Source organism: Sander lucioperca, chromosome 23, assembly GCF_008315115.2.
Source record: "Sander lucioperca isolate FBNREF2018 chromosome 23, SLUC_FBN_1.2, whole genome shotgun sequence".
Classification (NCBI taxonomy): Eukaryota; Metazoa; Chordata; class Actinopteri; order Perciformes; family Percidae; genus Sander; species Sander lucioperca.
Window position 1 is genome coordinate 18,052,885 of NC_050195.1, and position 27,749 is coordinate 18,080,633.

The 27,749-nt window shown below is 42.5% G+C and overlaps 2 protein-coding genes across 2 annotated transcripts in view; both read right to left on the bottom strand.

Annotated features, from left to right (window-relative positions):
- Positions 1 to 2,931: 2,931 nt before the first annotated feature.
- Positions 2,932 to 8,379, bottom strand: bambia (BMP and activin membrane-bound inhibitor (Xenopus laevis) homolog a). Its single transcript, XM_031320387.2, has 3 exons — positions 7,794 to 8,379; positions 5,587 to 5,865; positions 2,932 to 4,075 (listed from the first exon to the last, which is right to left on the bottom strand). The coding sequence occupies exons 1-3, from the start codon at positions 7,867 to 7,869 to the stop codon at positions 3,657 to 3,659; spliced, it is 774 nt and encodes a 257-aa protein (XP_031176247.1). The 5' UTR covers positions 7,870 to 8,379; the 3' UTR covers positions 2,932 to 3,656.
- Positions 8,380 to 15,048: 6,669 nt separating this feature from the next.
- The window catches only part of waca (WW domain containing adaptor with coiled-coil a), a 32,921-nt gene continuing 20,220 nt past the window's right edge, over positions 15,049 to 27,749 (bottom strand). The window contains exons 8-13 of the mRNA XM_031320374.2: positions 26,683 to 26,805; positions 22,230 to 22,378; positions 21,780 to 21,904; positions 17,080 to 17,278; positions 16,851 to 16,978; positions 15,049 to 16,755 (exon numbers count right to left, since the gene is read on the bottom strand). Of these exons, the coding sequence (XP_031176234.1) occupies positions 16,686 to 16,755; positions 16,851 to 16,978; positions 17,080 to 17,278; positions 21,780 to 21,904; positions 22,230 to 22,378; positions 26,683 to 26,805 (794 nt within the window). The 3' untranslated portion in view covers positions 15,049 to 16,685. The remainder of the gene's footprint in view (positions 16,756 to 16,850; positions 16,979 to 17,079; positions 17,279 to 21,779; positions 21,905 to 22,229; positions 22,379 to 26,682; positions 26,806 to 27,749) is intronic.

Consider the following 27,749-nt stretch of genomic DNA (forward strand, 5'->3'; position numbering starts at 1 on the left):
TGAGCCAGCAAAGTGGAATCAGGCTTAAGAAAACAGCAGTCACATTAGGCAGGCCAGGCAGAGGACACTGTTATTATTACAAGGGTAATAGTCCTGGGGGAGGCCCTGAGCGTGGGCTGAGCCTCACTAATGCAAGCTGCTGTTAAGTGGTTAGCTGCTAATAGTGTTTTCCTGTCCTCCTAATGGAAAGAAACAAGGGTCAGTGCTCAGCAAAGAGACACACACTTTTCACTGAAGCGGACCTCTACTTCCATCTACTTACGCTATGTCTTGCTTGCAGTTACCATGGTGACTGGGGAGTCTGTGGGGTGTGAACTTTTCACCCCAAGCTTCCCTATCTTGCTTCGTGTGACGCACATGGTACATAATACACAGACTTTTGCAGTCCCTTCATGATTACTGTGACGTTCTGACTGCCAGAAATGTAAATATTCAGCTGGAGTTTATAAACTCCTGATGAATGAGCTCGACAGGAACCTAAACCCAGGTTCCAAACAAAATGTCAAAATCTAACTTTTACCGCTCTACATCTTGCTGTTTGCAAACTCATTTAGCAAGAATCTAGCTGGAAAGTAACAGTGTCCCGTAATGGTTTAAAGACTCTGGTCCTGTGACTGGTGTTGCACGACCTGTGGTTATATACATGCAAAATCATCCCTGTAAGTTCTTCCTTGTATTCCTGAAGGGTCAGTTCACTTGAATGACAAAAATTATTTTCTTAAATATGTAGCCATTTTCTTTGGATAATCCACTCTCACGCCTATAGTTGGTTGGTTGTACTTGGTGCGATTTGGGGTTGTGAAGTTGCAACGTTGTTGCATTTTTCATTTGGTTTCGGTTAGCTTTCACGCTGTACTTTGTCAAACGCACCAAACGTAAACAAATGTCACGCGGTTGAAACGGTCGCTGGTCTATAAATTGGACGGAATATCTGAGTGAAACTTGCCGACGCTTCTGGTCTCAGAAATAATGGATTGTGGGTTAAGGTCGAAGGCGTCAATCATTTTGTCGCTTTCCGGGGTCCTTGTTCTCTAAGTTTTTTGTTTTTTTTATAGCCAACAGTGCCAGGTTACTGGTTCGAGAGTCCCCACTGCTGTTCCTCAGGTAGTTTTTAAGACAACGCAGACAAGAAAAACTATGCTCACAGCTTACTGATGTCACGGGGAGCATCAGTTTGTAAAAGTCTATAAATGCATCTTTGTACGGCTTTATGAGGGGACTGGAACTCCTGAGTGCTGGTGGTAGTATGTCCTTGTTCTTCCTTTCTTTGCGGCAGCTTGTAAAGTTGTGCAGACAAGTTTTTCCTCTCTGATTCCATAAAGGGCCATCGGCAGTATGAGTTTGTTTGTCCAGAAAAAAAGATGTGTGTTTGGAGCTAAGGGCTGGCACATCATTTGTCACTCTGTTGAAAAGCGCCGTTTCATCTCCATTAACAACATGTCTATAACAGAATAGAAAGAGTGCCTTTTGAGGTCATCCTTGTTGTCTAAGCGTGCTCTTTCGGGTCCTCCACATCAAAATCCCCCCAGATTTCGAGCTGTTTTGGCCTGCCTTCTCTCACTTAGTGGAGAACTTAGTGTTGCAATTCCTGTTTACGCGCACAGGCCTTCAGTTTGTTTTGGATTTCATTATACATTGCATTATACTGGCATGTTGTACGCACTGCACTGCAGGCTCAAGTTCCTCGTGTTTTTTCATTAAAAAGATCATCCATCATCTTTTTAGTGTCTCAAAAAAACTCATGACATTATGCACACAGTCCAGCACTAAGTCAATCATAGTGTGTGCACTTGTGGGCAATGTATGTAAGTTGCCTGTAGCACCTCCTTCCTGAACTTTTCCTGTACTCGATCGTTACATCCCGACATTACCGATGCTCCGTCGTAGCACTGGCCAACACAAAAATGTGGATCTATATTACGCTGACAGAGCGAGCGCTTGATACTTCGGAGAAGCGGAGCTTCTAATTGCAAGTTGAATCCAGACTCGCAGCCTTTCTGGTTCTAAAATGAAGACAGATTCAGCAGCTGCATAGCGAAAAGGACAGAACCAACAATGGCAGTCCCTCTGAACCATTTCACTCAGCCTCAGTGGCAAGAACTTAAGATGTAAATCTTTTGAACAAATCTTTCTTCAAACAGCTTGGCTCTGTAGTTTTTAGCAAACACTCAAAAAGAAGTACATATTGCGGATTTATGAAAATATTACTAGCAAGTATTACTAGTATTTCTGACAGCAGGACAGTGTATGCGGGATTGAGTCTAAATAAACGACGCGTGTGATCATGGTAATGAAGATAGGTGTCACCCAGTGCTACAGTGATGTGTTTTTAATAGTTTTTGGACAACAGCGGCGCTCTATGGCACAGAGAATTAAAGTGGATCAGGCTTTGATATACAGACAATACATCCGTTTCCGTTAGATTCTTTGACAAGAAAAATAGAGACCACCAGCGATGTTTTAAAATAAAGGGCAAAATAATATTGAAATCCTCACGGACACCCTGTTGAACATAGGGACAGTGTTTTCCCTGAAATCCAGTAAGGCAGAATAGAGGGGCTTTAGAGGGAGTATAAAATAAATAGCACCACTACTTCCAGGATAAATCCAGCCAGTGAGGGAAAGAGAGAGAGGAAGAAAAGTTATTTGAAGCTGAAAACATGACCTCTGGAGAAGGTTCAACAACTGACAAAAGTAGCAGTTCTACTGTAAAACAAGGCCTCACTGTCACACACAAAATTGTCTTTATCAGCAACAACTGCTTTTTTTTCAGCTCCACCTCTGTATCCCCTATTTTAACCACATCTAACACTGTGCCAAATAGCTATGACCACACAAGCAAACTATGAAGTACATGGATTGTACTTTTTCCCCTCGTCAATGTTTACCGTTTTCAGGTTTGAAGTAAAAACACAAGCATGAATCACCAAATAAATAAAAAAAGGCATTTTAATGGAAGTTTTTCTTTCACACTCACAATCAAGCTTATAGTCTGATCACAGAGAGAAATGTTGGACATTTACCCAGAACAAGACACACACACTGGTCAGTTTTATCAGACAAAAAAAAAAAAAAAAAAATACATATACACACATATATGTATTTTTTTTATTTATATCTCATCTTTACAATAAGCTTGAATCATGAAAACGTACACAGGAGGAGTGTGCACACCTACAGTCAAACACTGAATTTTTTTACTCCTCAAATAAGGCGTCAGTGTAAAATTCTTGTTATAAGCAACGACAACATTTTTTGTTTTTTTGTTTTTTACAAATGTGCAAATAAGACAGATTTGGAATCCTTCAGCACTCAGTGTGAAAGTCCAGGATCCTTTAGGAGCAGTCAGAGCTCTCACTCCACCTCAGTCCTGCCCTCTCAAAGTTTAAATACAGCTCCTCTTTGCTTCGCCTTTCATTTTCAAGTAAAGTGCTCTAGCAAAAACCACACGGCATGAGACCAGTCTGGTATTTTTTTTTTTTTTTGCCTCTGGTTGAAAAAGAACTTAAAAAACACAAACCCACACAGCCCAATGGACGAAAAACATCGGAATGTCTTTTAAATAAGAAAAGCAGAAGCCAACAAGCCAACGAGTGAAGAGGCCGTCCTGGCTGTTTGTGGGGAGGCGACATAGTCACATAGTTCCCCGGCAGAAATCACACAAACTCGAGCTTGCCGTGGCCGCTGTACATCCCCCAGTGCACCAGAGACAGGATCTTGTCGTTGCCCAGGTCGGCCTGCCTCATCTTGTCGCAGGTCAGACAGCAGTTCTCGTGGCCCGTGACGGGCACCATGCACTCCAGGTCCAGCTTGGCCACGTGGCCCTTCTTGGTGTGGTGGCCGTGGAAGCTGTAGTGTAGCCGCGACAGCATCTGCTGCCGCTGGTCCTGCAGCCGCTTGTTCTCGCTGCGCAGCATTCGCAGCGCCAGCATGATGAGCAGCACCAGGATGAGGCCGCCGGCGATGGGCACGGCGATCACCGCCGCCCGGAACCACACCTCCTTGGCCGAGGCAAGCTCCTGAACCCGGGTCACCAGGTTCCTGTTGTTGCCGTCTGGCTGGTACCGGCTGTGATCTGCACACACGGAGATAAGCATCGGTTTAACTGCATGCTCGCGGGTTTCCACTGCTCCACATTATTATATACAGATTTATGAACAACAGTACCTTCTTTTGAAGCAAATTGTTGTATTGTACATGTACAGGTATGCCATGTGTAGCCTATTTAGAAGCGTTGCTACACATTAATGCCAGTAACCAAAAGCAAGAGAAAATAAGACACGCAGACGAGAGCGAGGAAGTGAGAAAGGGGCAGCAAATGAGTCACCCTGCCCAGACTGAGAGCCAGAAATTAATTTAAGCTAATAAACTATATACTGCGCTCTGGTCAGAGTCACAACAGCGTTGTCCCCTCAGGACAGCTCCCCTACCTCTCCGTTTCTCTATGCACCTTTTCATAACCATGGGAGCTAGTACTTCTGCCCAACATGCAGACTTGTCAGGGAATATTCATTCAACAAGGCACATTCCTACTCAGTGGGGAAATTACACGGTGCACACATATATGAATATATCTGATCTCTTTCCAAGTGCTTAAAGGTAAACTGGCTGCTCCCTGGCTTCCCACGCACAGAGCTGGAGCCCATTAAAAAGGCAAATTGAAGATTTTTTTAATGCTGCGAAGTAGAAAGAAAGAAAGTAGGGAGGGGGGCAAGGGTGGCCTGCATGTCCATAAACAGCAAAGTGTCTGAAGAACTCTACAGCTCAACATATTGCTTCTTGAACAGCAAAGAGGAAAATATGAAATATTTGCTGAAGAGGAATCGTAAAATCCCCCCCCCCCCATAGAGTCCACTCATTGTAAAGTGCTCATATTGTGCTCATTTTTAGGTTCATAATTGTATTTAGAAGTTATATCAGAATATGTTTACATAGTTTCATTTTTAAAAAACACCATATTTTTGTTGTACTGCACATTGCTGCAGCTCCTCTTTTCACCCTGTGTGTTGAGCTCTCTGTTTTAGCTACAGAGTGAGACATCTCACTTCTGTTCCATCTTTGTTGGGAGTCGCACATGCTCAGTAGCTAGGTAAGGACTACTAGCCACTCAGAAGCAGAACATGAGGGCGTACCCTGACAGTACCTAGGTAAGGACTACTAGCCAGTCAGAAGCAGAGTATGAGGGCGTGCCCTGACAGTACCTAGGTAAGGACTACTAGCCAGTCAGAAGCAGAGTATGAGGGCGTGCCATGCTAGCAGCTAGGTGAGCATTATAACGTGTGTTCCAAAGTGACCACGTTTGTCTCTGAAGTAAAGGCTGGACTACAATAGAGCTGTTTGGAGCAGTTTGTGAACAGTGTTTTCTGTTGGAGATGGTAAGTCCCTTTGGGGTGGACTTTGGGCTTTTTCACTTTGTAAACCTATAACGTGCACAAAAAAAGATATAGAACACAATAAAGGAAAGGGGAAAAAGCCAAAAAGCATAATATGAGCACTTTAAAACCAGTTGAAGATGATTTCATGTTTCAGTGGGGGGAGGGGACACCCTGACGACCGGTGTTTAAGCTCTCGTGGTTTCTTCTTTACCTGTCGAGTCTCTGGTGTGCGCCAAATCGTGCAGGCCTTTGTAGTTGCACATGTCGTCGTGGCAACACTCCAGTGTCGAAGCCCTGCTGAGCCCGTCCGCACCCCTGGAGCTGCTGCAGATGTCCGCCGCGTTGATGACGGGGTCTAAACACCCATGGGTGACGGGAGAGTTTACAATGAGCGGATCCAGCACCTTGGTGAAGCAGGCGTTCAGTTCTGACTTGCACATGTATCCGGTGGCAACGCAGTGTGGCGCGTCGCAGTAACACCTTATTTCTCCTGGAAATGCAAAAAAAAAAAAAAAAAGGCACGGTTAGAAACGTTGGGTGTATTTATAGCGTTAAAAAAATACTTTATTCCTGGCAAGTCCAATAGTTTTGGCTGATATTTTGACTATAACATGGCCTGCATAGCAGTTTGGAGTGTTTGTCAAAACCCTATAGGTGCTTTTTAGGAGTTTAATTGGTCACCAATATAAAAAAATATTAATATAACTCAGCTTTTTATTCAGGCTGTTTCATCCCTACTTTTAGTACAGTTATGTAATTTTGTATGGAGGTATACCCCACAACAAATAACTGCTTTTCCAGTGTTTTTTGGGACTTAATCCTATGAAATGCAGTCTGTGATCTACTATACTACTTTTATTTTGAAAGTGTGTGCTGGCAAATTGTCCGATATGCACTGCAATAAACAGCCAGGTAACTTTAACTTGTGCATCCATTCAGTAAAAACGCCTTCATTTCACAGCTTAAATCATACATTTTTTTCTGTCTGTATTATAAAAACAGGAACCGTGTAGCTTATAATTAGTGGTCTGTTTGAAAGCCATGCAGCTTCTTTCAACCCAAATGGAAACTCGTAAAGAGGGGGCCGGAGCGCGACGCACAGTCTCCTCTCCGCCGTTTGCACGCAGATCTTTACTTGTGGTCACGACTGCCTGGGGGTGCAGCAGGGTTTACTGACGTCCCATCCAAAAAGAGCTTCCAGCAACCTTATTATTACGGATGCCTGCTTTTACACGGGCCCATTCATTACTTCATCCGTGGCCTCTTTTTTTTTTTTTTTTTTTTTTAACTTTTCAAAACAAAAATCTAGGCCAAGGATCTGCCCTAACAAAAACATGACTTAGAATGTACTTTGAGAACTTCTATGTATGCCAGGCTCTTACAGTCTTCGTGTCCTCGAGTGCCATGGTAATACTTTCACAGGACAACATATCGGAATGCTGTGTACCTTTAACACATATTGTAGGATATCTGTAGTCTTCATTAGGCTGGTGACTGACTGCATTATAACAAGTTAAAAAAAACAAATAAATAAAAATTAAAAAAAACAGCAAATTATTGAAAATAGCTCCATAAACCAAAAGCATTGCCTTGTGTTTCCATCTGCTACATTCAAAAACCTGAGCTAAAAAAATACAGCAGCTAAAGCGTGGACGTTTTAGAAACAAAGTCAGTTCCTTCCTCTCAGTAGTGGTGCCCCTCTGAGTCTGAACATTCATCAGATCAGTGTTTTCCCTGTGAATGATTGGAGCAGCAGGGCCCGAGCAGGTCATTTGGAGAATATTTCATTAGAAAGGAGAGGCCCCTTTGTGGGCTGAGAGGTGGGGGGGGGGCAGAGAAACAGACCGAGCATATAGCCTTTTAGCCCTGCTTAGTCTTCTATGAATGGCAGCTTAAAACCAGAGTTAAACATGAGTTATCCGAGTGAAACGTAGGCCAGCCAGCCAAAATGAGACAGGATTTGTGCTGTTTTTTTATCTGGACAAAAACCGCAGGAATATATGGGGGAAAACTTTTCTTCAAAGAATTCAATCAAGTCTAAATAATTGTTCATTTAAGCTGTTTACACTGTAGTTTTTGAGAGGTTTGATCTAAGAATGGTAATGTGCATGGGCATAAAACAAACACTGAATGTGTAAATTACAACGACGACAAACTTCCCTATGGACACAAGTAGAGTTATCTCCACTCTCAGTAGTTTGCGCCCGTGTTCCTTACACGATTTGATGGGCTAAATGGTAAATTGTTGTCTGTCTTGACGTGATATTTTGAGCAACACTGTCCCAACTTAACATCTCAAGTCTGAGGTGTAAATTCAGCCTCGGCTTATCGCTGTAAAATAGTGTTTTAGCCTGAATTGAGAAGCTAACAAACATGCCCCCTTTTTTTTTTTTGCAAACCAACATCTACAATTGTTACCTTTAGTAAGAAGAACAGCCATGGCACAGAGTTCCAGTTGTAGCCAAATGGAAATTAAACTGCACTGGCGATCCATTTACACCAAATTACTGCGCAAAAAAGTCCTCGTATATCCAGTAGCAGCCGCAGAGACCGCTGGGCAAAGAGCTGGACGACAAAAAGATTTACATGGAGGTAGGCTACGGCTAAAAATGAGCCATTCCTGTACTAAAACACGACAACTCACAATCCTTACTGGAACAAAAGTAGCATAGCAAAAAAAAAAATCACTCCGAAATGTTTCCTCTCCCGCATGGAGACAAAAGTTTGTGTTGTTAAAAGCGGCCCGACATTACTGGAGGACACAGAGCACAGCGTCTTCTTCTTTAAGCCGAAATATACTCCTGGGAAGAGAGTGAAATTGGGATATAAAGTTGTCACCGCTGGTCCTCCTCTGCCTCTGTATGCGGCCGGTGACGGTGAAGCATCCCTTTTGTATTGTTGGACGGAGAAATGTCTCAGAAATGTTACAAAAAGAACTCCGCTGTATCAAAGACTGTAGCAGACTCCGGACACACAAGAATTTTAGCTGGAGAAATAGTTGTGGTCTGTCAGAGCTCCGCCCCCTCCAAGCTAATTGGTCAGACCACCGAGAGAGAAGTTACCGGTAGTCAGAATACGTAATCACATTGTATCCGGTACGTCTTTTCAAAATAAGGCACAGGCAACAGAGGCAATGAAAGTGCTTTACATAGAGCAAAGAAATGCATTAAAAAAAAAACATTATAAAAGGAAAAATAACAGCAATTGAAATTAAATTAAAGAAATGTATATGCTAATATGGTCAGGTGTCTCTTGTAAAAGAGATGTTTGATATCAATGGGACTTTCCTGGTAAAATAAATAAATAAATGAATACTGTAATTTCCCGACCAAGTCAAGTGGGCTTGCTATGTTTCACTTCACTTGTTTTTTTTTTTAGTTACCCTTTTTAATGGTGCAATAACGCTCTGTTTGTGTTCAGCTAGTATAGTTCTGTTTGGGCAATGACTGATAAATGACAGGATAGGCTACTATTATTTGGTTGGTGATAGCATTGCTATCCTTAGACCTACTTATCACACATCACCACATGCTTAAGGCACTCTTTAATCAAGAAATACAACTATTTTAAGTCCCTGCAAGTGAAGAAATACATAGCTTTATATATAAACGCATGTTAAACCATAGGCCTAATTTAAATAGTTTCCCAAAATGCAGATCATTCTTCTCCAGATAGAATAAATATATTTCATGCAGGGATTTAATTGCATTGTAAAATCTCTATGCATGCAGACATCCCAGGGTCCCATTAATTACATTTCATATTTTAGGTTAAGTGTTGTGTAAGTGAAGCCAGACTGGCCAGTAGCAGCTCTACCTGCCGTGTCATCCTGCTGGCAGCCAGGTTGACGCCGCGCTGAGCCGCTTCCCTTCAGGCTACCAGACTGCTGCTGCTGCTGCTGCAGGGAGGAGCGGGACAGCCCAACAGAGAAATTAGCAATCCAAAAAGGCACATGGCGCCACCGAGACGACACACACACACACACACACACACACACACACACACACACACACACACACACACACACACACACACACACACACACACACACACACACACATACAGGTTTGTAGCACTATCTTTGTGGGGACCCGTCATTGACATAATGCATTTCCTAGCCCCTTACCCTAACCTTAACCTTCACAACTAAATGCCTAACCTTAACCCTTACCCTCACCCTAACCATAACCTAATTCTAACCCTAATCCTAAAACCAAGTCTTAACCCTCAAACAGCCCTTTAACCTTGTGGGGTCCAGCATTTTGGGCCCCACAAGGTTGTCGGGACCGCACAAGTATACTGGACTCCCGGTTTTTGGACCCCACGAATATAGTTAAACAAGCCCACACACACACACACACACACACACACACACACACACACACACACACACACACACACACACACACACACACACACACACACACAACACACACATACACGCAGCGCACAGACACTATTGTCTTTATCAGCGACAACTGCTTTTTTTGCAGCTCCAAATATACAAATTAGTGACCCCTAAATATATATACATGTATAGCTATGTATGTTGCATGCTTTAAAAAGCTTTTCATAAACGACAATAACAAAAATCAGAAAGAGGAAAAAGAACAATTTCACCCTGCAGAGAGGCTTAAGTATGATAATAATATTATATCCTGAAGGGGGGGGGGGGTCTGTCTGTCAGAGCTCCATGCGTGTTGAAATAAAGCATCAGTGGCCAACAGACAACAGGATGAGGACACCGCTTTAGGGAACTACTCACTGCAATTACCGTAATTATCTGCAATTCCACAGAGGCGCCAGTCCACGACTGGCGTTACAGCATTTATCTCTACTGAGAGCTGCATAGACAGGGTGGTCGTCGACAGAAATACTGGTTTTATGCTGAATGGCCTCCTATTGTTAATCAGTTTCTGTGATACTGTATGTAACTGTCTCTCTAAAAAAGCATCGGTATTTGTCTGAGAACCCACACAATGCTGTTGTTTTAATGAGTATGGCTCATATTATCAGTGCGTTCAAATAATTAATACATTTGACATAAGATGTTTGGATTTTTATTTAGTTCCATTAAACGTGATCAGAAATGCCCCTTTACTGCCAGCAGCGCCTCCATGTCTGCATGCCTTTACTTGTGGTGGATAGTTAAACATCACCACCTGGTGGTCAGAACTGATACGACCTTTTTATTTCATAAAATAGTTTCATTACAGGCATTCCAGCTACCCTCCTAATAATCAAAACTGGCCAGTGCAACCCACACACAAAAAACTATTACAATTTTCCTACTTACGTAAATAAAGACATTTGCACCCTAACTTGATGCAGAAAAAGCCCAAATTGTTGCAGAAAAAAAAATCCCAGAATGCAGGAAAGTGTTTGATATGCTAAAAAAATTTTTTTTTTTCCAAAGTGGAGCTCTCAAACCTCCCCAATGTTGAACCCAAAGTCGTGCTATTGTATTATAGTACTGCTTTTATAAAAAGTTGAGGGACTTGCGCGAGGAATATTAAAAAAAGAATGGTCAAACTGTGCGGCAGGGGCCAAGATCTTCTGACTTTTAGTCCTTATCGGTCAAAAAGACTAGATCCTCCGTTAATGTAGCTATTTATTCCCTGCCTGGTAAATTCCCACTTCTCCAACACAAGCTTCACACCCTCAGTTTTTCTAAAAAAAAAAAAAAAAAAAGAAAAAGAAAATGCGTGTGTTCCTTGGGACAAGTAAACTGCACCTATAAATCGGTGGAGTGCCCCTTTAAATATTTTTTTTCTGACAATTGTAGAATAATGTCCTTACTATTTGCAGATAAATATAATAAGAATGTACAAGGTTTCCATAAGAGACCAAGTGTGTGTTTGGTGTATGCTTATTTAGCTTAAGCCATAACTATAAGATATTTAGGGTCACAGTGGCCTCCAGCAAAGTAGATTGAGTAATAATAACAAGTGAAACAGGAGCAGAATGTACCGCTTCGCGTGAGAGCAAATGAGGACGAGACATAACACAGGGGCCCCCCCACCCTGGCGGCTGTTGTGTGAAGATAACAGTCCCTGTGCGGGAGAAGAAGAGGGGGCCCAAGAAAGAAAGTATAAGAGATAAGGGGAAAAATAGATCGGGGCTCACGAGGTCCGACAGTCTAGTGATACGTGGACCGGCTCTGGATTTTTGTCTGTTGCTAGGGAAACTTAGTCTCTGCGTGCTATGTGATCCCACAGATCTGTGCATTGTAACTCCGATGCTTGACTGATTAAACGAATGTATTTGACTTTATCTTATCGTCTTATTTGGCTCTTGCTTAAGATCAATGTAATACCAATTTAACGAATACGCGGGGATATATAGGTCTTTTATTTGGAGTCAGACACATTGTCCCAAAAGGGGAGGACACAGAGGAGGAAATCCCCAACACAATGGATAAAGAAATATGACAATCTCCATAAAAACCTTGACACATGTTGATGAGGCGTACCGGCTTCCAACTACCATACGGAGAAAACATGATGTTTAAAAGCCCGCCAGTAAGAAAAACAACACTGTGTGTCTTTTTATGCTGAGAGGATGAGCATCAACAACCTTTCAGCATGGGAAGGGAGGGTGGGGGGGGGTCATGTAATTGGCCTTTTAGCGATTACACCCCACAGGTTGTTTCTGCTTTCACACATTAGGAGACACTAGTAGGTGTGAACCGGCACAGACTGTAGGGCCTTTGCTTAACAAAAGCCCCCCTGCTGATTGGGCAACGACAGTTAGGTCACTGCGGAGATGTTGGGGGTGGAGGTCAAGTCTACCTGAGAGAGAGTAGATATTCCAAACCATGTCTAGATTTGAAATGTAACCGTAAACACAAGTTACAGCTCTAAACACGCTCCCCCGATGAGTCTTAAGAGACCAAAAATGATCCTGTTTTGCACAAATATTTCCACTTTGAAGATCTAAACCTCAGACTGGTTCTCTCTCTGGGCAGACAGACTTCCTCCAACACCTCCCAGCTTCCTCCTTTCTTCTTTGATGTGAGCCATATCAAGGTCTCTGAAGAATCAGAGACACGCAGACTGTCTCCATCCTCCATGATCTATTTTGTTCTCCTCGAGATAATGGAGCAAAGCATCAGAGCGCATGCAGAGAGGTCCAGCAGTTGTGTGGATCCATACTGTAGATGTGCAGGGAAAACCGTTGGCTGCAGCTTTGATGTTACAGATTGGGTTACAGGCTCGGCATTCAGAAGCACTCATGCAGACTTTATCTAGAGTGCTCCGAGGCAGGAAACTGATGGCATCCACCTTTATTTATTTTTTTTAAAACTTGTTTTGTGTTGAGAATTAATTCAGTAGCACTCTGTCCTCTTATCCACACACAGAGATGACTTTGTGGATAATCTGTGTTTGTGGTGGTTTTGTGGTGTACCCTTCCTTATCAGGCCAGGCCTCTGTGATGCTACCTTGTACCATAAGAGCTTGACAATACGGCTGAATAAGAACTGAAAATAATAGTTCTGAAATACTGTGAAATAAAATGTTATTTTATAGTTTATTCATTTGTATTTTCAGATACAGATATAGAAAGTCAGTATGACTAAATGCATTAAAAGTTTTGCACATTAACCCTCATGTCGTCCTCGGGTCAAATTTGACCCGTTTTCAAAGTTTTTTTTAATATTAGAAATATGGGAAGTCGAAATAAGCGCGGAAAATGTTGAAAAAAGTGACAAAACGTTGGGAAAAGCGTAAAACTTTTTGGAAAAAGCCACAAACACAACAATAAAAACGTCATAAACACCAGAAGAAAATGCCAAAAACATTGAAAAAAAACTGACCAAAACATCTGAAAAAGCTATAAAAATGTTGAAAAAAAACCACAAAAACCTAAAAAAAAATAAAAAAGAACTTTGAAAAAACGTTGAGAAGGGACAATGGTCGATGGGAAGATAACACAAGGGTTAAATCAAAGCAATTGTAAACTGAAAGTGTTGCAGTGGATTTTGCTGGCTGGCCCTGTTGTCTATTTAGATTGCAGAAAGGAAAAATTTTGGCATTTGAGTTGGAGAGTTCATTCTTTTTTTTTAAGATTATTGTTTGGGCATTTTAGGCCTTTATTTATAGGACAGATGAAGACATGAAAGGGGAGAAAAAGAGGGGGGGAATGACATGCAGCAAAGGGCTGCAGGCCAGAGTCAAACCTGCGGCCTCTGCATCGAGGCATAGACCTCTGTATATGGGCGCCCGCTCTACCAGGTGAGCTACCCGGGTGCCCTGGAGAGTTCATTCTTGACCATGGGGAATAGTAGTTTAACATAATAATCTTTCTTTTAAACAATTTTCATATTAGTTCATGTTCATGTAACAAAGTCAAGTATCTAAAAAAAATGGAGGGAGAGAGGACAGAAAAATGTGTGTACAGTGCAAAATATAAAGCAAAAACTAATAATTCATAGTACCCTTAGAATCCAGGCTCATTTGTACTGAAGAGGATTAGGGCCACATGTGGATAAATGTACTGAGTTGTGAGTTTAAAGTCAGAATACTGAGATTAAAGTCAGAACTCAAATACATTTTTCACGTTGCCCTAATCCTCTTCCGTACATTTGGGCCAACTTTTGTTTGCATTCATTTTTTTGTCTCAGTTCTGTCCTTATCCCACATGCATGGTGCCCTTTTTTCCAGCACATACTGAGCTATAACTTTGATTTATCATTTTGTCAATTTAACTAAAAGCTCCCCTGAACCCAAAATGCAAGAAAAATGACACATGCACATATATATTTTTTTTTTTATACGAATATATGAAAGTATATGCCTCTGTAAATCACAGAATATATGAAATATTTCATTTTCTTTTAAACAATGTCTTATGGTCTACAAACATAAATGAGCTTTTAACTGTGAGATACTGCTGAATGTCATCAAATGGACCATGTGTGAACATTATTTTGTCTTGTTGAAACTTTCTCAGGGTGAAGAGATAATGCAGCTTTTCCCTAGCTGGCCATATTGTCTGAATTAGACTGGAAATGCTATTTAGTTAGTCCCTAACTAAATGCCAACTTTCCCCATCTCCTTGGGCTTTGATAACACATTCTCTATAGTTGCTCAACGTTAAAATACAGTCCACCTTCAGATACTCACGTAATAACCAACCATGTAATCTCTGTCCAAAATGTCTAGCTATGAATGCAAAAAAAAAAAAAAAAAAGTGGCTTTGCAAGTTGAGACTAGAGCAGGACATACCAGGAAGATGAGCCACACTCATCTTTGATCTGATAACATTAACCTCTCACAGAGGAGGTCGGAGTTTCACCAGTCTGCAGTGCGAGACATGGGACAACCAGCAGTGGGCAGTACAGTTCACAAGTAGATAGAAAAGCAAGCGATTGATAGATTCCCCCCCCCCCCCCTGAAAATACAGGTTTTGTCTTTATTTTCCCTGATATTGCGATTGAATACTGTAATTGATCATGCATTGAGAAGTACTCAGTTTGGTCAACTATAGTCAAAAGGACTCATTTCTGCTCAGTTATTTGACATTGACATGTTTCAAGACCCCCCTTTGTGGAAACAGGTCTGGCAACGCAAGACAACCCTTTGGTTAACTGTCAAACCATCCACAACACATCTTTTTGAAATCAAAGAGACAAGAAACTAAATGCTAAAGGGACCATCAAAAACCCAAGAACAACAGCCCTGGAGAGGCATATTTTATTTCATTTGTCAATATACTTCAGGAAACAATATACAAAGCAATGATGTCGTCACCTTTACTGAATGTGTGGTGCAGTTCAGTTATAGACTCGATAGTATGGTGGGAAAAAACAGGCCTTTGCAGCTTAGGACCCTGCTCTTCAACAGTGGGGAACAAACAGGTATGGGACGTGCTAGAAAAAACAACCATTAAAATCTTTTCTTCTTAATCAAACAGGGTGAATTAAAGTGTGGGATCTGCAGGGAAATGATGCTGTGAGACTTAAGACTTTCAACAAGGCACTAGCGTATGAACCAAACCTAATACTCCAATAAAATAACCAGTGCTTGCTTTAGTTGAACATCTTTATTACAATACATATATTTCACATTTGACCTAGAGACCTCTTGTTGCCCTGCTCTGACACAAGAGGTGATCCACATACAACCACCTGGAACCTGCTGGTGCACCACTCCTAAACTGGGTGCAAATGAAAATGGATTGTGATTTCTGCTCATCACTACAACTCTTATAAATAAAACCTTTTAATTCTGCGTCCTCTTATTAAAACTCCACTGTATGTTTCCACTGTATGTTCGCGACTGTACAAAGGAATGAACCAGTGGTACCAACCTTACCTTATGGATAAGTACAATGTCGGAGAGAGGGGGGAGGAAAAAAAAAAAAAAAAAAAAAGGGACCAAAACTTTTTGGAACTCAAAACAAAAACCACAAGGAGGGTGTAAAGTGTTGATGCCCCCAGAAGAGGGTGTGGCAGGGCAGGGCTGAGGCCAGAGGAGGGTACTGGGAATGGTCCAAAGCAGCGCGCCATCACAGCTCTTACATTTCTTTTAAATCACTCACTTCACCACACCACCAGGCACTGGTTTTTTTCTTCAGACTGAGACATGCAGGTCCACCAGAAGCTGCAAGTAGATCACTGAACCGTTGGTGAGCAGTCAAGATGGGGATGTTTACCACGCCTGAGTACAGGGTACAGTTCACCCACAGAGGGCACAGGAAGATAATCTAGACAGAGTAATCGGTTTACCAATATTTGAGGAAAGAAACTACATTGACACCAGTTTGTTATGCTTAATGCTAGGCTTCGGTGTATATAAATGACTTCAAACATCCTCCTCCATCCATCCTGTTTACGTGCAGGTCACACATGCTCAATGGTTCAATGATCTATGAATTAACAAAAAAATGAAGCTTTAATTCTGCAGAAAAGTTAACATGAAGGAAAGGCTAGCTAATGAATGTAGCCGCCTAGGCGTTGATTAGTTTGGATGTCAAAAGCTTTGATAGGCATGGCTTTCCATGGCTTCAATCTACAAAACATATTTACAACATAGATAATAACATCTACAAGAAATCTACATGTTTTCCCGGCATGGGTTTTTACAAAACCGAGTCCCACCCTTCCCCTCCGACAGCTCTTCATGTTTTCCTCTTGGTTCTCCCGGCCCGACGGTCCAAAGCCAACCTGACTGCAGCTCCTGTGTGTGTGTGTGTTAAGACCGGGCTCAAGAGGAACGGAACAACGGCTCTCCCTCCAGCTTCCAACTATGTGCAATGGGTCTTCCCCGTTTTCCACCAACCCCCGCTTTAACTCGCAACCAGAAGTTCTCAGACCATGAAAGAATTCTGATTCTTCAACTTTTCGAGTTCTTTGATTTGCTGTCTCAGAAACAGTATCCTGTGGGAAAGACAAAGACAACAAGAATTATTTGTGTGTACTGTACTGTGTTGTACATGCCAACAGGTGCATGCATTCAGACTTTTGTAGCTCACCTCTGCTCACGCAACGTTGCTTGGATTTCACAGACTCTGACCAAGGACCGGAGGTTTTTGAGCTCAGTGCAGTTCTCAGACATACAGATGCTCCCCATGGTGTGAGCCTCTTCACGTAGTCTTGATGCCTTGATAATTGGTTTCACACAAAATTCGGTTTAAAAAGGGCGTTGCCACGCATAACCAAATTCAGCCAAGAAGAAATGGTGAAAATGTCAGTGGTACAAACCTGCTTCTCTGCGTGTTCAGCAGGCCACCCCTGCACATGTTTGATGAGATTCTCATTGAAGTGGGCAGCGAGGGTGGGGGTGAAGGAGCAGGAGGGTCGGGCTGCTGAGGTGGTGGGGGGAGCGGAGGCAGAGTTGGAGGCGTTGTTGCTGCTGCTGGAAGAGACATGGTTGGGACCTGGGGAGGGACTCCTCTGACTGCTGCAATCAACACAGGTTGAGGAAGCATGTAAGCATTGGGACATTATGTTTGGGAAGAAACGTGGCTTTATTGTAAATGCTGACCTTTCACAAAACAAGTCTAATCAACTGGTGGCGGCCCGCCACACAATCAATGTTGACTGCCACATACTTTTAATGGTTATTATGAAGTTATTACCGGTATTTATTCAGGGTTCATACTGCATAGAGAATGTTTTGGCGCCTATCACTCCAGCACTATCACGAGCGCCAAAACGTCTTGATTTTCAGCTGCCAGCGTTTGCGGAGTCAGACGGTAGCGGACTCTCCAGGTGACCATGGTGCTCTGGGGACCGGCGGCGCAGAGAGAAACCGCTGCTGACGGCCGCAGAGCTTGCCGTCCGCGGGAGCTCCGACTGCTGTCGGTCTGCGCGGCAGGCCACGCTGCCGTCTATCAGTTTTAAATTGAGACCGTTTCATAACCTGGAAAAATAAAAACGTCTCGTATGCCGCGTTAAACACGTCCCCTCCGAGTTTTGGTACAGTTCATTTTAACACCTGATGCGAGCCATTTGGGAGTAGCCTACGCACGAAAGTCAAAGTTTTGAGTGCTTTAGCAAACTGACCTGACTCCCTGAATATGCAGAGACATCGTCTCTCTGCTGAGCCCACGTAACAGCAGCAGTTAAACTGTATTTCACACTATGATGGTTACATTTGCAACAATCTGCGGTTCACCTGCATCAGGGCTCCAGACTAACTTTTTGCCTTGGTCGCACTGGTGCGCCTAACTTTTATTTAGGTGCACCAGCACAAAATTTAGGTGCACCCAAATATTTCCTCGCGTCGCCATTAACGCCACAATTTCACGCTCCATATACGTTCATATATATTATGTCAATTATTTTAAACAAGAATAAGTAATTGGTACATTTTTTTTTTATTATTTACGTGTAAACCGTGTAAACCGTAGGGCTGGTCCGAATATAATTTTTTGAGCTTCGAAGCTTCGGTAGTAATGAGCATTGAATATTCGAAGCTTTGGAGAGAGGGGGCTGAACATATTATCTCTAATAAAGGCAGGAATCTCTATTTGTCTGTTTGCATTTTGATTATTTTGAGAACCTTTCATCCAAACGACTTCACAAGGGAGTGCAGTGTCGTATTTGGTGCAATATAGATAGACAGGCCAGACGCGTTCAGAATTAATAAACTTTTAATAAACTACAGAACAGCGCGAGCAGGGCTTATATGCCCCGAGAACGGAGACTTCACTAATGATATAAAACACACACACGCAGATCTGTTAACTTTTTTACAAATTATTATTATTATTATTAGGCTGGGCTACAGTAGGCTACGTTTTTACTGTTCGTCATTAACTGCCGTAGCCTATTCGCAAGTCACGTTATTTTCCATGAAAATGAAGTGCACATTTTTATCAGGTGTAAATGGCGGATAAAAGCAGCTCGTGCTACTTACAGAACTCAGGGGATTTCTCAAGCTTGAAGCACAATTATACTGTAGGCTACTCAAAGTCTTATAGCTGGTCCCCCCTTGCTGTCAAATGCCCCTCAGATGGCCAACACCTGTAATCTGGCCTTCTTCCCCTTTGGCCTTGGCTAAACCAGCTTGCCACACTCCCTAGCATCAAAACTGTCCAAACTGGGCCCCTCCACACTGATTCTTATCAGATCTTCTACTAGTCCAGGACTATAAACCATATCTCTGTATTTTTTGGCTGAATGGCGATACACTTTATATATATATATATATTTTTACAAAGTGGGCTAAATGTTCAGTTTTAAGTCAAAGCCACTTTTCACAAGCTCTTTTATTAAAACAGATGTGATTAAAATAAAATGCAAAGACAGGGTTTCCTGCCCAATTTGAAAATATACAGCTGCAACACATGTAAATTATCTGAAATAAATAGCCTGGGATATATTTATAAAAATATATCTCTGAGAAAGCTCCACTTGTTTTCAACAACAATAACAGACCCGGATAACCCAGTAGCTCATATAGGGAGAGAGGGGGAGTACGATGGACTGAATCACGGACAATTTATTTATCAATATTTCAAAATAGAAAACATTACACTTCATAATGTTTTGTATTCATAACACTATTGTATTATTGTACAAATTAGCTACAACAGTAATAGCAGTTACCTTATCTAAGTCCCTCCTACATTTTTCAACTGAGGAGCAAAAACATGCTCCTTGGGAAAAAGATACAGTTGTGCCCTGTTCATACTAATCAAATGAACTGGACTTTGTTGTCAGATGTGAAAGCCCCCTTCCCTTACTGCATTATATACCATTACATTTAAAATTTCTATTTGTTACTTGCAGCATTTTGTATAAAAATATTTGCAGTACAATTAATAGAAGTCTGCACCTCTTTCCGCCCGTGCACCCCCTACCCCGGGTCAGCTACCACCACAAATATAATCTAATTTTGTGGGAAACACTGGATGGCCTTAATTAGCTTCGTGTCAACTCATTTGGTAATGGCTTGAATGTAACGGACCTTTATTAATTTAAAATACTTGTGCACTACAGCTTTAACTTGACTTAATAAACTGACAGGAGTCTGTTTTGCAACTTGAGAAACTTCTAAACAAATTACTGACTTTGAAACTCACTGCAACACTGGACTCTGCCTTTTGTGATGAAATATTTGTGTAAACAGTCGCGTGTGTCTGCATCTACCAATGGTATGCACAGAGAAACTAAATCTGTTCGCTTCCTCCCCTTTGGAAATTGTTACACCAAAAGAAATGAATGACTTCAATACATTAACATGAGAGACTACTGAATGAAGCAGCCACTCATTGTTCCATCAATGAACAGCAGGTGGTGCCACAACATTACACAATGAAGATAATCTACAGTAAGGAATTAACTTCTTGGGTGGAAATGGGTTGTCTCACATGTTGGCAGATAAAGTAGTCCTAATCTGGCTACATGTGTAGATAATTTGACAGAAAAGCACATCAGTGAACATATAGGCAGGCATATGGATTTTGCAAGCCATGTCTTAAATATTTTAAACAATGATGGCACAGATTTAGCATCTACTGGTCAAAGACTAGTTCAGCACTCCGGGAACAACAGAATAGGCAACAGAATAGGCATTAACATTATAAACTCATCAACAGTTTACTAGGGCTGGACCCGAATATTCGAATATTCGTTCGGTGGGTTGGTATTCGATTTGAAAATTTGACATTAGAATATTTTATTTTTTATTTTTTTTTTGCACAACCTGGCATCCCCCTCCAAACGGTTCTCATTCGCACTTGAATATGTTCGAAATATAATACTCTCTTTTACAATTTTCTTATATAGCCTAGCCATTTTAATAGGATGGACAACCTAACCTCGTTATACTTAATAAATATATTTGCTTCTTCTTGGACTACTAAAGTGTTCCTGCAACGGGAGTATTCTCTGGCTAGAGCGCAGAACAGCGCAGTTTGCATGGACAGAAGTGCATACCTGAGCTTGTATTTTGGGTTAAACTGCGTTGCTTTGACATTGTGGAAAATAAAATAATAGAAACAAAATGTATTATCCTTTTTACCCGTTATTATCAATCTAAATTAATCTACCGCGAAATATAGGAGACAGATTTTACTGGGACGTCACATGCCCCAGTTAAAACGCCCATGAGTTGAACGTCATTACCGTCACGATTCAGCAAAAAGACAAAAATGCAGAAGACTTCATCTGTGTGGGAGAACTTTAAATTAAGTGAGGACAAGACAAAGGCAGAGTGTCAAATATGCAATTTGAAACTGGCCTACCACAACAGCACATCAAGCTTGAGAAATCCCCTGAGTTCTGTAAGTAGAACGAGCTGCTTTTATCCGCCATTTACACCTGATAAAAATGTGCACTTCATTTTCATGGAAAATAACGTGACTTGCGAATAGGCTACGGCAGTTAATGACGAACAGTAAAAACGTAGCCTACTGTAGCCCAGCCTAATAATAATAATTTGTAGAAAAGTTAACAGATCTGCATGTGTGTGTTTTATATCATTAGTGGAGTCTCCGTTCTCGGGGCATATAAGCCCTGCTCGCGTGAGGCGCGCTGCTTCCTGCTCGCGCTGTTCTGTAGTTTATTAAAAGTTTATTAATTCTGAACGCGTCTGGCCTGTCTATCTATATTGCACCAAATACGACACTGCACTCCCTTGTGAAGTCGTTTGGATGAAAGGTTCTCAAAATAATCAAAATGCAAACAGACAAATAGAGATTCCTGCCTTTATTAGAGATAATATGTTCAGCCCCCTCTCTCCAAAGCTTCGAATATTCGATGCTCATTACTACCGAAGCTTCGAAGCTCAAAAAATTATATTCGGACCAGCCCTACGGTTTACACGTTAATATATTCCATGATATTAGAATTTGCCACCTCAGGACCCACAAATAAAAAGACCCATGCTTAGCAAACTGCGATCTATTCACTTCTCATGCTACTTATTATTGTAGTTGTGCGGTTGTACCTACCCTTGGCGCTGCAGAGTGCGTGGAGAGGCCGTTGTGGCATCATGACTGTGCTGCTTATCGCTGGAGAGAGACTGTTGGGACGTGGGCTGGGGATGAGATGCCTGCTTCCCTGCTTGCGTGCCCACCTAAACACACCAAGTTAGAAACACATCAAGACAAATCCTCGCCACGGAATCAAGAAACAAGCTGATGAATAGTAAGCTTGGTAGGTATATTTTGTCAAGCCATCCATCAGAGCCACATTCGTTCCTCAACAACATGCATCACCTAAACAATATGAGCGATCAAGTATACGTCCCTGTTAGCATGAATCTGTCATTTCATTTAAAGTTTCTGGATACCGCGGTTGAGATCACATGGAAAAAGTCCAAAAATCCATCCAGCTCGCTACTTTTCCCACCTAACTGGATACTGTACATACTTGTTGAACACACTAAATCTGTGTCTTACTTTTGTATGTGAGATGACAGGCTGCGTGCTGAGGAGGGGTTTAAGGGGACCAGCGTTGGTCTGTGGTGTGCTGATCCTTGGAGAAACATAAGACCTGGGCGATGAGGCGTCCGATGTTAACGACATGGGTGACTGGTTTGATTGCTGAGCTGATAGACATACACAAACAAAAAGAGACAATCTATGGGATCAATACAATCTGCTACATTTAATACCCAGCAGGAAAACCACTATGTGAATGAAAAAAAATATATATATATCTCCAATAAAATCTCAAAAGTCCCCCTCCAGACACATTAAAGTATGTAAAATTGCTTATTATGATTAATAAAAGAGCAGCATGCATCAAGATGGCTAGAAACAACAGAAAGAGTCAGCCACAGGCCTACATGTTTGAGTCTCACGCCGGTTCTGACAGGAGGCGGCGGGGCAGTCGTCTCACGGAGCCCCACGGGCCGACAGCAGTCTCATGGAGCCCGGGCAGCCCGCTTGCGAAGCCCCGCAGGCGTGCGGAGTGTTCTACTTTTGTTGCCGTCGCAGGCTGCAGGCCATTCAGAGGAATGCACGTCCGATCGCTTTTTTTCCTTTTTGATTTACAATTTAATTTAATTTCAAGTTAGTATTTATAGTTTAGTTAGCAGCATAGAACAGTCACAATGCACTCGGCAAAGTTTCTGCGCGTCTTTCTTGCACTCCTGGTGTTTGGGAAACTATTTCTAACCAGCTACGTGAGCGCCTGCAAAAAAGGGACAAACTCCTTTCTTTACACCAGGGAGAGCTCCTTGCCCGAAGATCACTAAGAGAGAAGACACACCAGCCCGATAATCTGCCGTCGGACCGTCTGGTGAGGTCGGTGACTCGAGTCTGTTCGGTGTGTTCCGTGCCGTCGGCCGTCCGAGGAGCCGTTGGCCTTCATTTGGGCCGACCTGACATGCTCAGTCGGAGACAGGGCAGTCGGGACTCACCGGAAATGGGGAGCGGATGAGCCTCTCAAAATCTGACGAAAATCTTTTAAACTGACCTTTGTCAATCTGAAATGAAGACAGATTCAGAAACTGCACGGCCTATTTCTCGCTTAAAATGTTTTCAGAAACACGTTTCGGTGAACTATTTTAGTACAATATGAGATCGTATTCTAAACAAGCCGCCATGACAGTCTGGCGGTGAATTTCCGGAGAAAAAAGAACCACGTGACGCCTTGGTCCAATCAGCTGCCGGTTTTCATTTTCTGGTAAATAATCAGACTTTTAATGGAAACAATACAGAGAAGCGCCGCCTGCTGCTATGGAGACGCATTACGTTTCGCGCACGCGCAGAGCGTACGCTCAAGTCGGCGTCGCCTCAGTGTGTTCTGAGACATTTTTTGGACCTCGGGGACCCGACTGATCAGTCCGACTGCCTTTTCTGCTACGGTCGGCCCGTCTGGTTGGTGTGTCAGGGCCTTAAGATACCAGGAGAGAGGATGGACATCCCAAACAAAATCAGGATTAAGAACCGAGGCTGTAAGTGACGGGCAAAAAAGAGAAGATACAAGCCGTATTTCCCTTGCGTCGTCAATTAAGAGCCCTGGTGAGGAGTCAGATGGATTAGCGGGAGTGCAATGTAATGTTCTTCACTAAGCCATGGCTACACAGGGATTATCCCAGACTTCCAACGCCACCATCATGGATCACCAGGGACATCAAGGCACTCCTGAATGGAAATAAAGAGGGGGCCTTCAGGACGGAGAGGAGCTCAAACCAAGTACCGGTACCTAAGAAGGGGCCCCCCCAAAGTCTTAAATGACTACAGACCCGTGGCCCTGACAGTCCCCGTGATGAAGACCCTGGACAGAGCGATACTCTCCTACCTCAGGACCCTGGTCAGACCAGCACTGGACCCCCTGCAGTTTGCCTACCAGGAGAACATCGGAATGGAGGACACCATCATTTACCTGCTACAACACGCTCATTACGGGCAGCAGCAAGCGAGAAAACAAAACATAAGGAGAGGCAAAGAATGGCACCTGTGTGTATAAAACTAAGCAGCAAGCACAGAGAGAAGCCACCAAGCGCAAGAGTGCTTGCCTGGCGAGCGCTGGAGGGCATGCATGCTCTTACAGGCGCTCTTGAAGTTGATTTCTTTTGTTTGCACGAATGGACCTAACTTTTGACAGATTGGGGGCGGAAACCAAGGGCGTGTGGGCGTATGCGCGCAGAGCAGTAATGGAGTACTCGAGTCCTATTCTCTGGACTTGTGACTCACGCACTGATGACTTGGACTCGAGCATTCATGAAATAGGACTCGGAAGTTGCTGACTACTGCCTAAACGGCCGGTATACCGGACCTTTTTCATCTAGTGGTTCTTTTTGTCATTTAACAGCAATTTACTGGTGAAATAAGTTCACCAAATCATTCAAATTGATCATATGGACTTAGCAATAACAAGCTGCTCTTTAATGTCACTGACTGTAGTTCTCTTTCAAAAAGGACTTGGATTCGAACACTGGGGACACGAGACTCTACCTCACGTAATGGTGACTTGACTCAGACTTTTCGTTGGTGACTTGAACTTGAACACTGGGGACTCTAGACTTGACAGTTGGTGACTCGACTACAACACTGGTATGCAGTGTTTCTGCTATATCCATTTAGCAGCGGCGGTCCGCTGCTATTAAATTATTGCCGCCGCTACTTCAGTATTTTATGAAATGTCATGAAGTAGTAATTACACAACACTGTCATCTGCTCTCTCTCCCCTTTGAGGGTGAGCAACTGGAACAGTGACAGGACGTCATTAGCAAAGTCATTGCAACCAAATAAACAGCAAGATACAGCATTTTCTCCTCAGGCAGAGTGGCAAACAGTGATTAAAGCCTCGACGGCTATTTGACCATGAAAACTGCGGTCACGTGGGTCCCGTGAAATATGACAGCAACGCTAGCATGGAAAAAAACGTTATGGGTAATGAATTTGATAAAGGCACTGTTTATCAGACCCCAGATTAGACAAGAAGCTAACGTTAGCGGACCCTGCAGCCCCTCTGCGGTTGACTTCCTGCTGCAGGAGACGTTGTCTTCCCCCGACATGCTGTATTCACTAGGGCTGGGACGGTTACCACATTACCGCGGTCACGTGACGCCTACCGCGGGTCTGAGCTCGTCACCGTCATCACGGCAACAAAACAAGCCTGGGGATCGGCATTCACCCTGTTTACCTTACTCTGATCATGTACATCAGCTTGTAGTGATCGCCGCCTTTAACCACACATGCCCCGCGCCACAAACGCACCGCCAGACTGCTGGCACTTTCAAACCAAGATGGGCGCAGCCACTCACCAGTGTCTGTTCAGAGACAAGTAAAAAAAGTTAGTCTTAAGTCACCCGTTTTTAACAGAAGTGGATTACTCCAATTCTCCACACCTCTTCTGTGATTCCACCAGGAAACCACGCTTTCCGCCTTGTATTCCCTGGAGCCGACATCGGTAAACACGAGAAGAAAATCAAAGATTTACTATTAAGTGCAAGAGGCATCACTAAGTTTAGTTTTCGTTGTCCAGCTGGAAATTTGAAATTTTTGGTGTTGAGAGAAAAGACTCACTTAAAGTTAGAAGTTAAAATTTAAGACATATTTTAGTTACTTTGTTTACTTAGTTATTTTGTAAACAAAAAAATGGTGTGCAACTCTATTATTATTATCCAAAGTATCGGATCGGGACTCCGTATCAGCAGATTCAATTCAATATTTTAAAAAAAGCTTACCGGGACATCCCTAATTAGGGACGTAATTAATCAAGCTTGCCCGGGATACGTTTGAAATAGGGGTGTAAAGATTCACCGATATGAATCGGTATCCGGTTGTGTTATCAAAGATAGAGCTACATCGATACACGGACCACTGCAACGGTCTAAATGGACCAGGATTCTAACGTTACGAATTGGTTGACTGAAGCTTTGAAAGAGACGGGTGTATCTTATGTGTGACTGAGAAAAAAGCCTCAACATTTGTGTGATGGCAGACCGTATCGATGCCCATGTATCTAGATACGTATCGGATCGTCCTATAAGGGAGAGATGCACGCCCCTAGTTTGAATCTCATATTTCAGGGTGCACAGAAATCTCCCCCGTTAGGAGAGAATTGTGAAAACACTCTAGTGACAAACTTTGCACAAATACAAGTCAGTATAGCCAAGGTCAGACAATTTACGGGACATAAACGTAAGAAAAACACATTGTTGAGTGGAGGGGGACTTTAAAAGACCATAAGTAATCATAAGTACAAGTCAGGAAATGTATTTTTTTTTTTTTTTTTGTTAGTAGATGCCATTACCTTCATAATAACTATTTAACACACAGGACCCCAGAAGGTTCCCTCTCTTTTCACTAGCCAAAGCAGTCATTATACAACACACATAACTGACTATATCTGCACACAGTGGTGGAATAGACATGCTTCTGCATGGGCATTATTTACCTTGGCTGGAGAGTTGAGCAGCTTGAGAGAGGATAGTAGTGATATTGAAAGCTGATGGTCCAGCAGTGAGAATCTTATGGAGCATCGACTGTAATGAAGCTTGTGTGACAGCAGCTGTGAGAACTAAAGAGAAGGCAAACAGACACTGATATATTAAGTCTTGCTACTAGAATTATTTCTGCACTGCAAAACAGTGAATTAGTTAGTCAAAAAATTAGTCAAATTCAGTAATGTGCCCCATGTAAATATGTCCAGTAACAATTAATTTAGCTTGAACAGACTAGGGTGAAACAGATTGAACATGCATGTTTCTACTAGGGACACAATACTTCAAGATTTGGATTATACTAGCTGAGAGAAGGGTTACAAACATTTTTCTGATTAACAAAGCCGTTACACACCAGGGGCGTGACTTTATAAGCGAAGCAAACATGCAAAATAATCCCCTGCGAATATTTCGCATCAAAACTATTCACACCGGCAGCGATGCGAATTTGCGTCAGTTTTCAAAACAAGTTTCGGATATTCGCGCCAGCTCTTCAAGGCTACCATGTCAATGGGACAGTTGCTGAAGAGAGAGAAAGTGACGGAGATGCAGTGTCAGCAGACGAGAGAGAGAGATCGGAGAGTTAACGTTTAGCGGTGAAGATGTCAAGTGAATATACAGTAGCTAGACTCTGCAGTTTGAGCACAAATTCATGCTGCAGCTCCTCAAAACCACCAGAGGTGTACCATGCCTTATTTCCCTGGCTGCTGAGTGGAGTAACAGCGATTAGCTCTGTAGACTCTAGCCCGTCTCCCCCCCAAAGCAGTAAAAGCTAACACTAGCTACTGTAAGCTATTTATTGAGTTTCCTTTAAGCAAAATACTCAGTGAATTAAATTCCATCTGGAAAACAGTGTAGCATATGTCTAGGGTTTTTATTGTGAAAGGTAAAAACTGAAAGAGTGTCTCTGGCAAACGTTGACTTTGTCAAAGTTGAAAGGGCTAATAAAGTTTGCGGTCTGTACAGTCTGACAGCAGCCTCTGTGTTGTTGTATTATGATCCTCATAAGTAAACAACACAA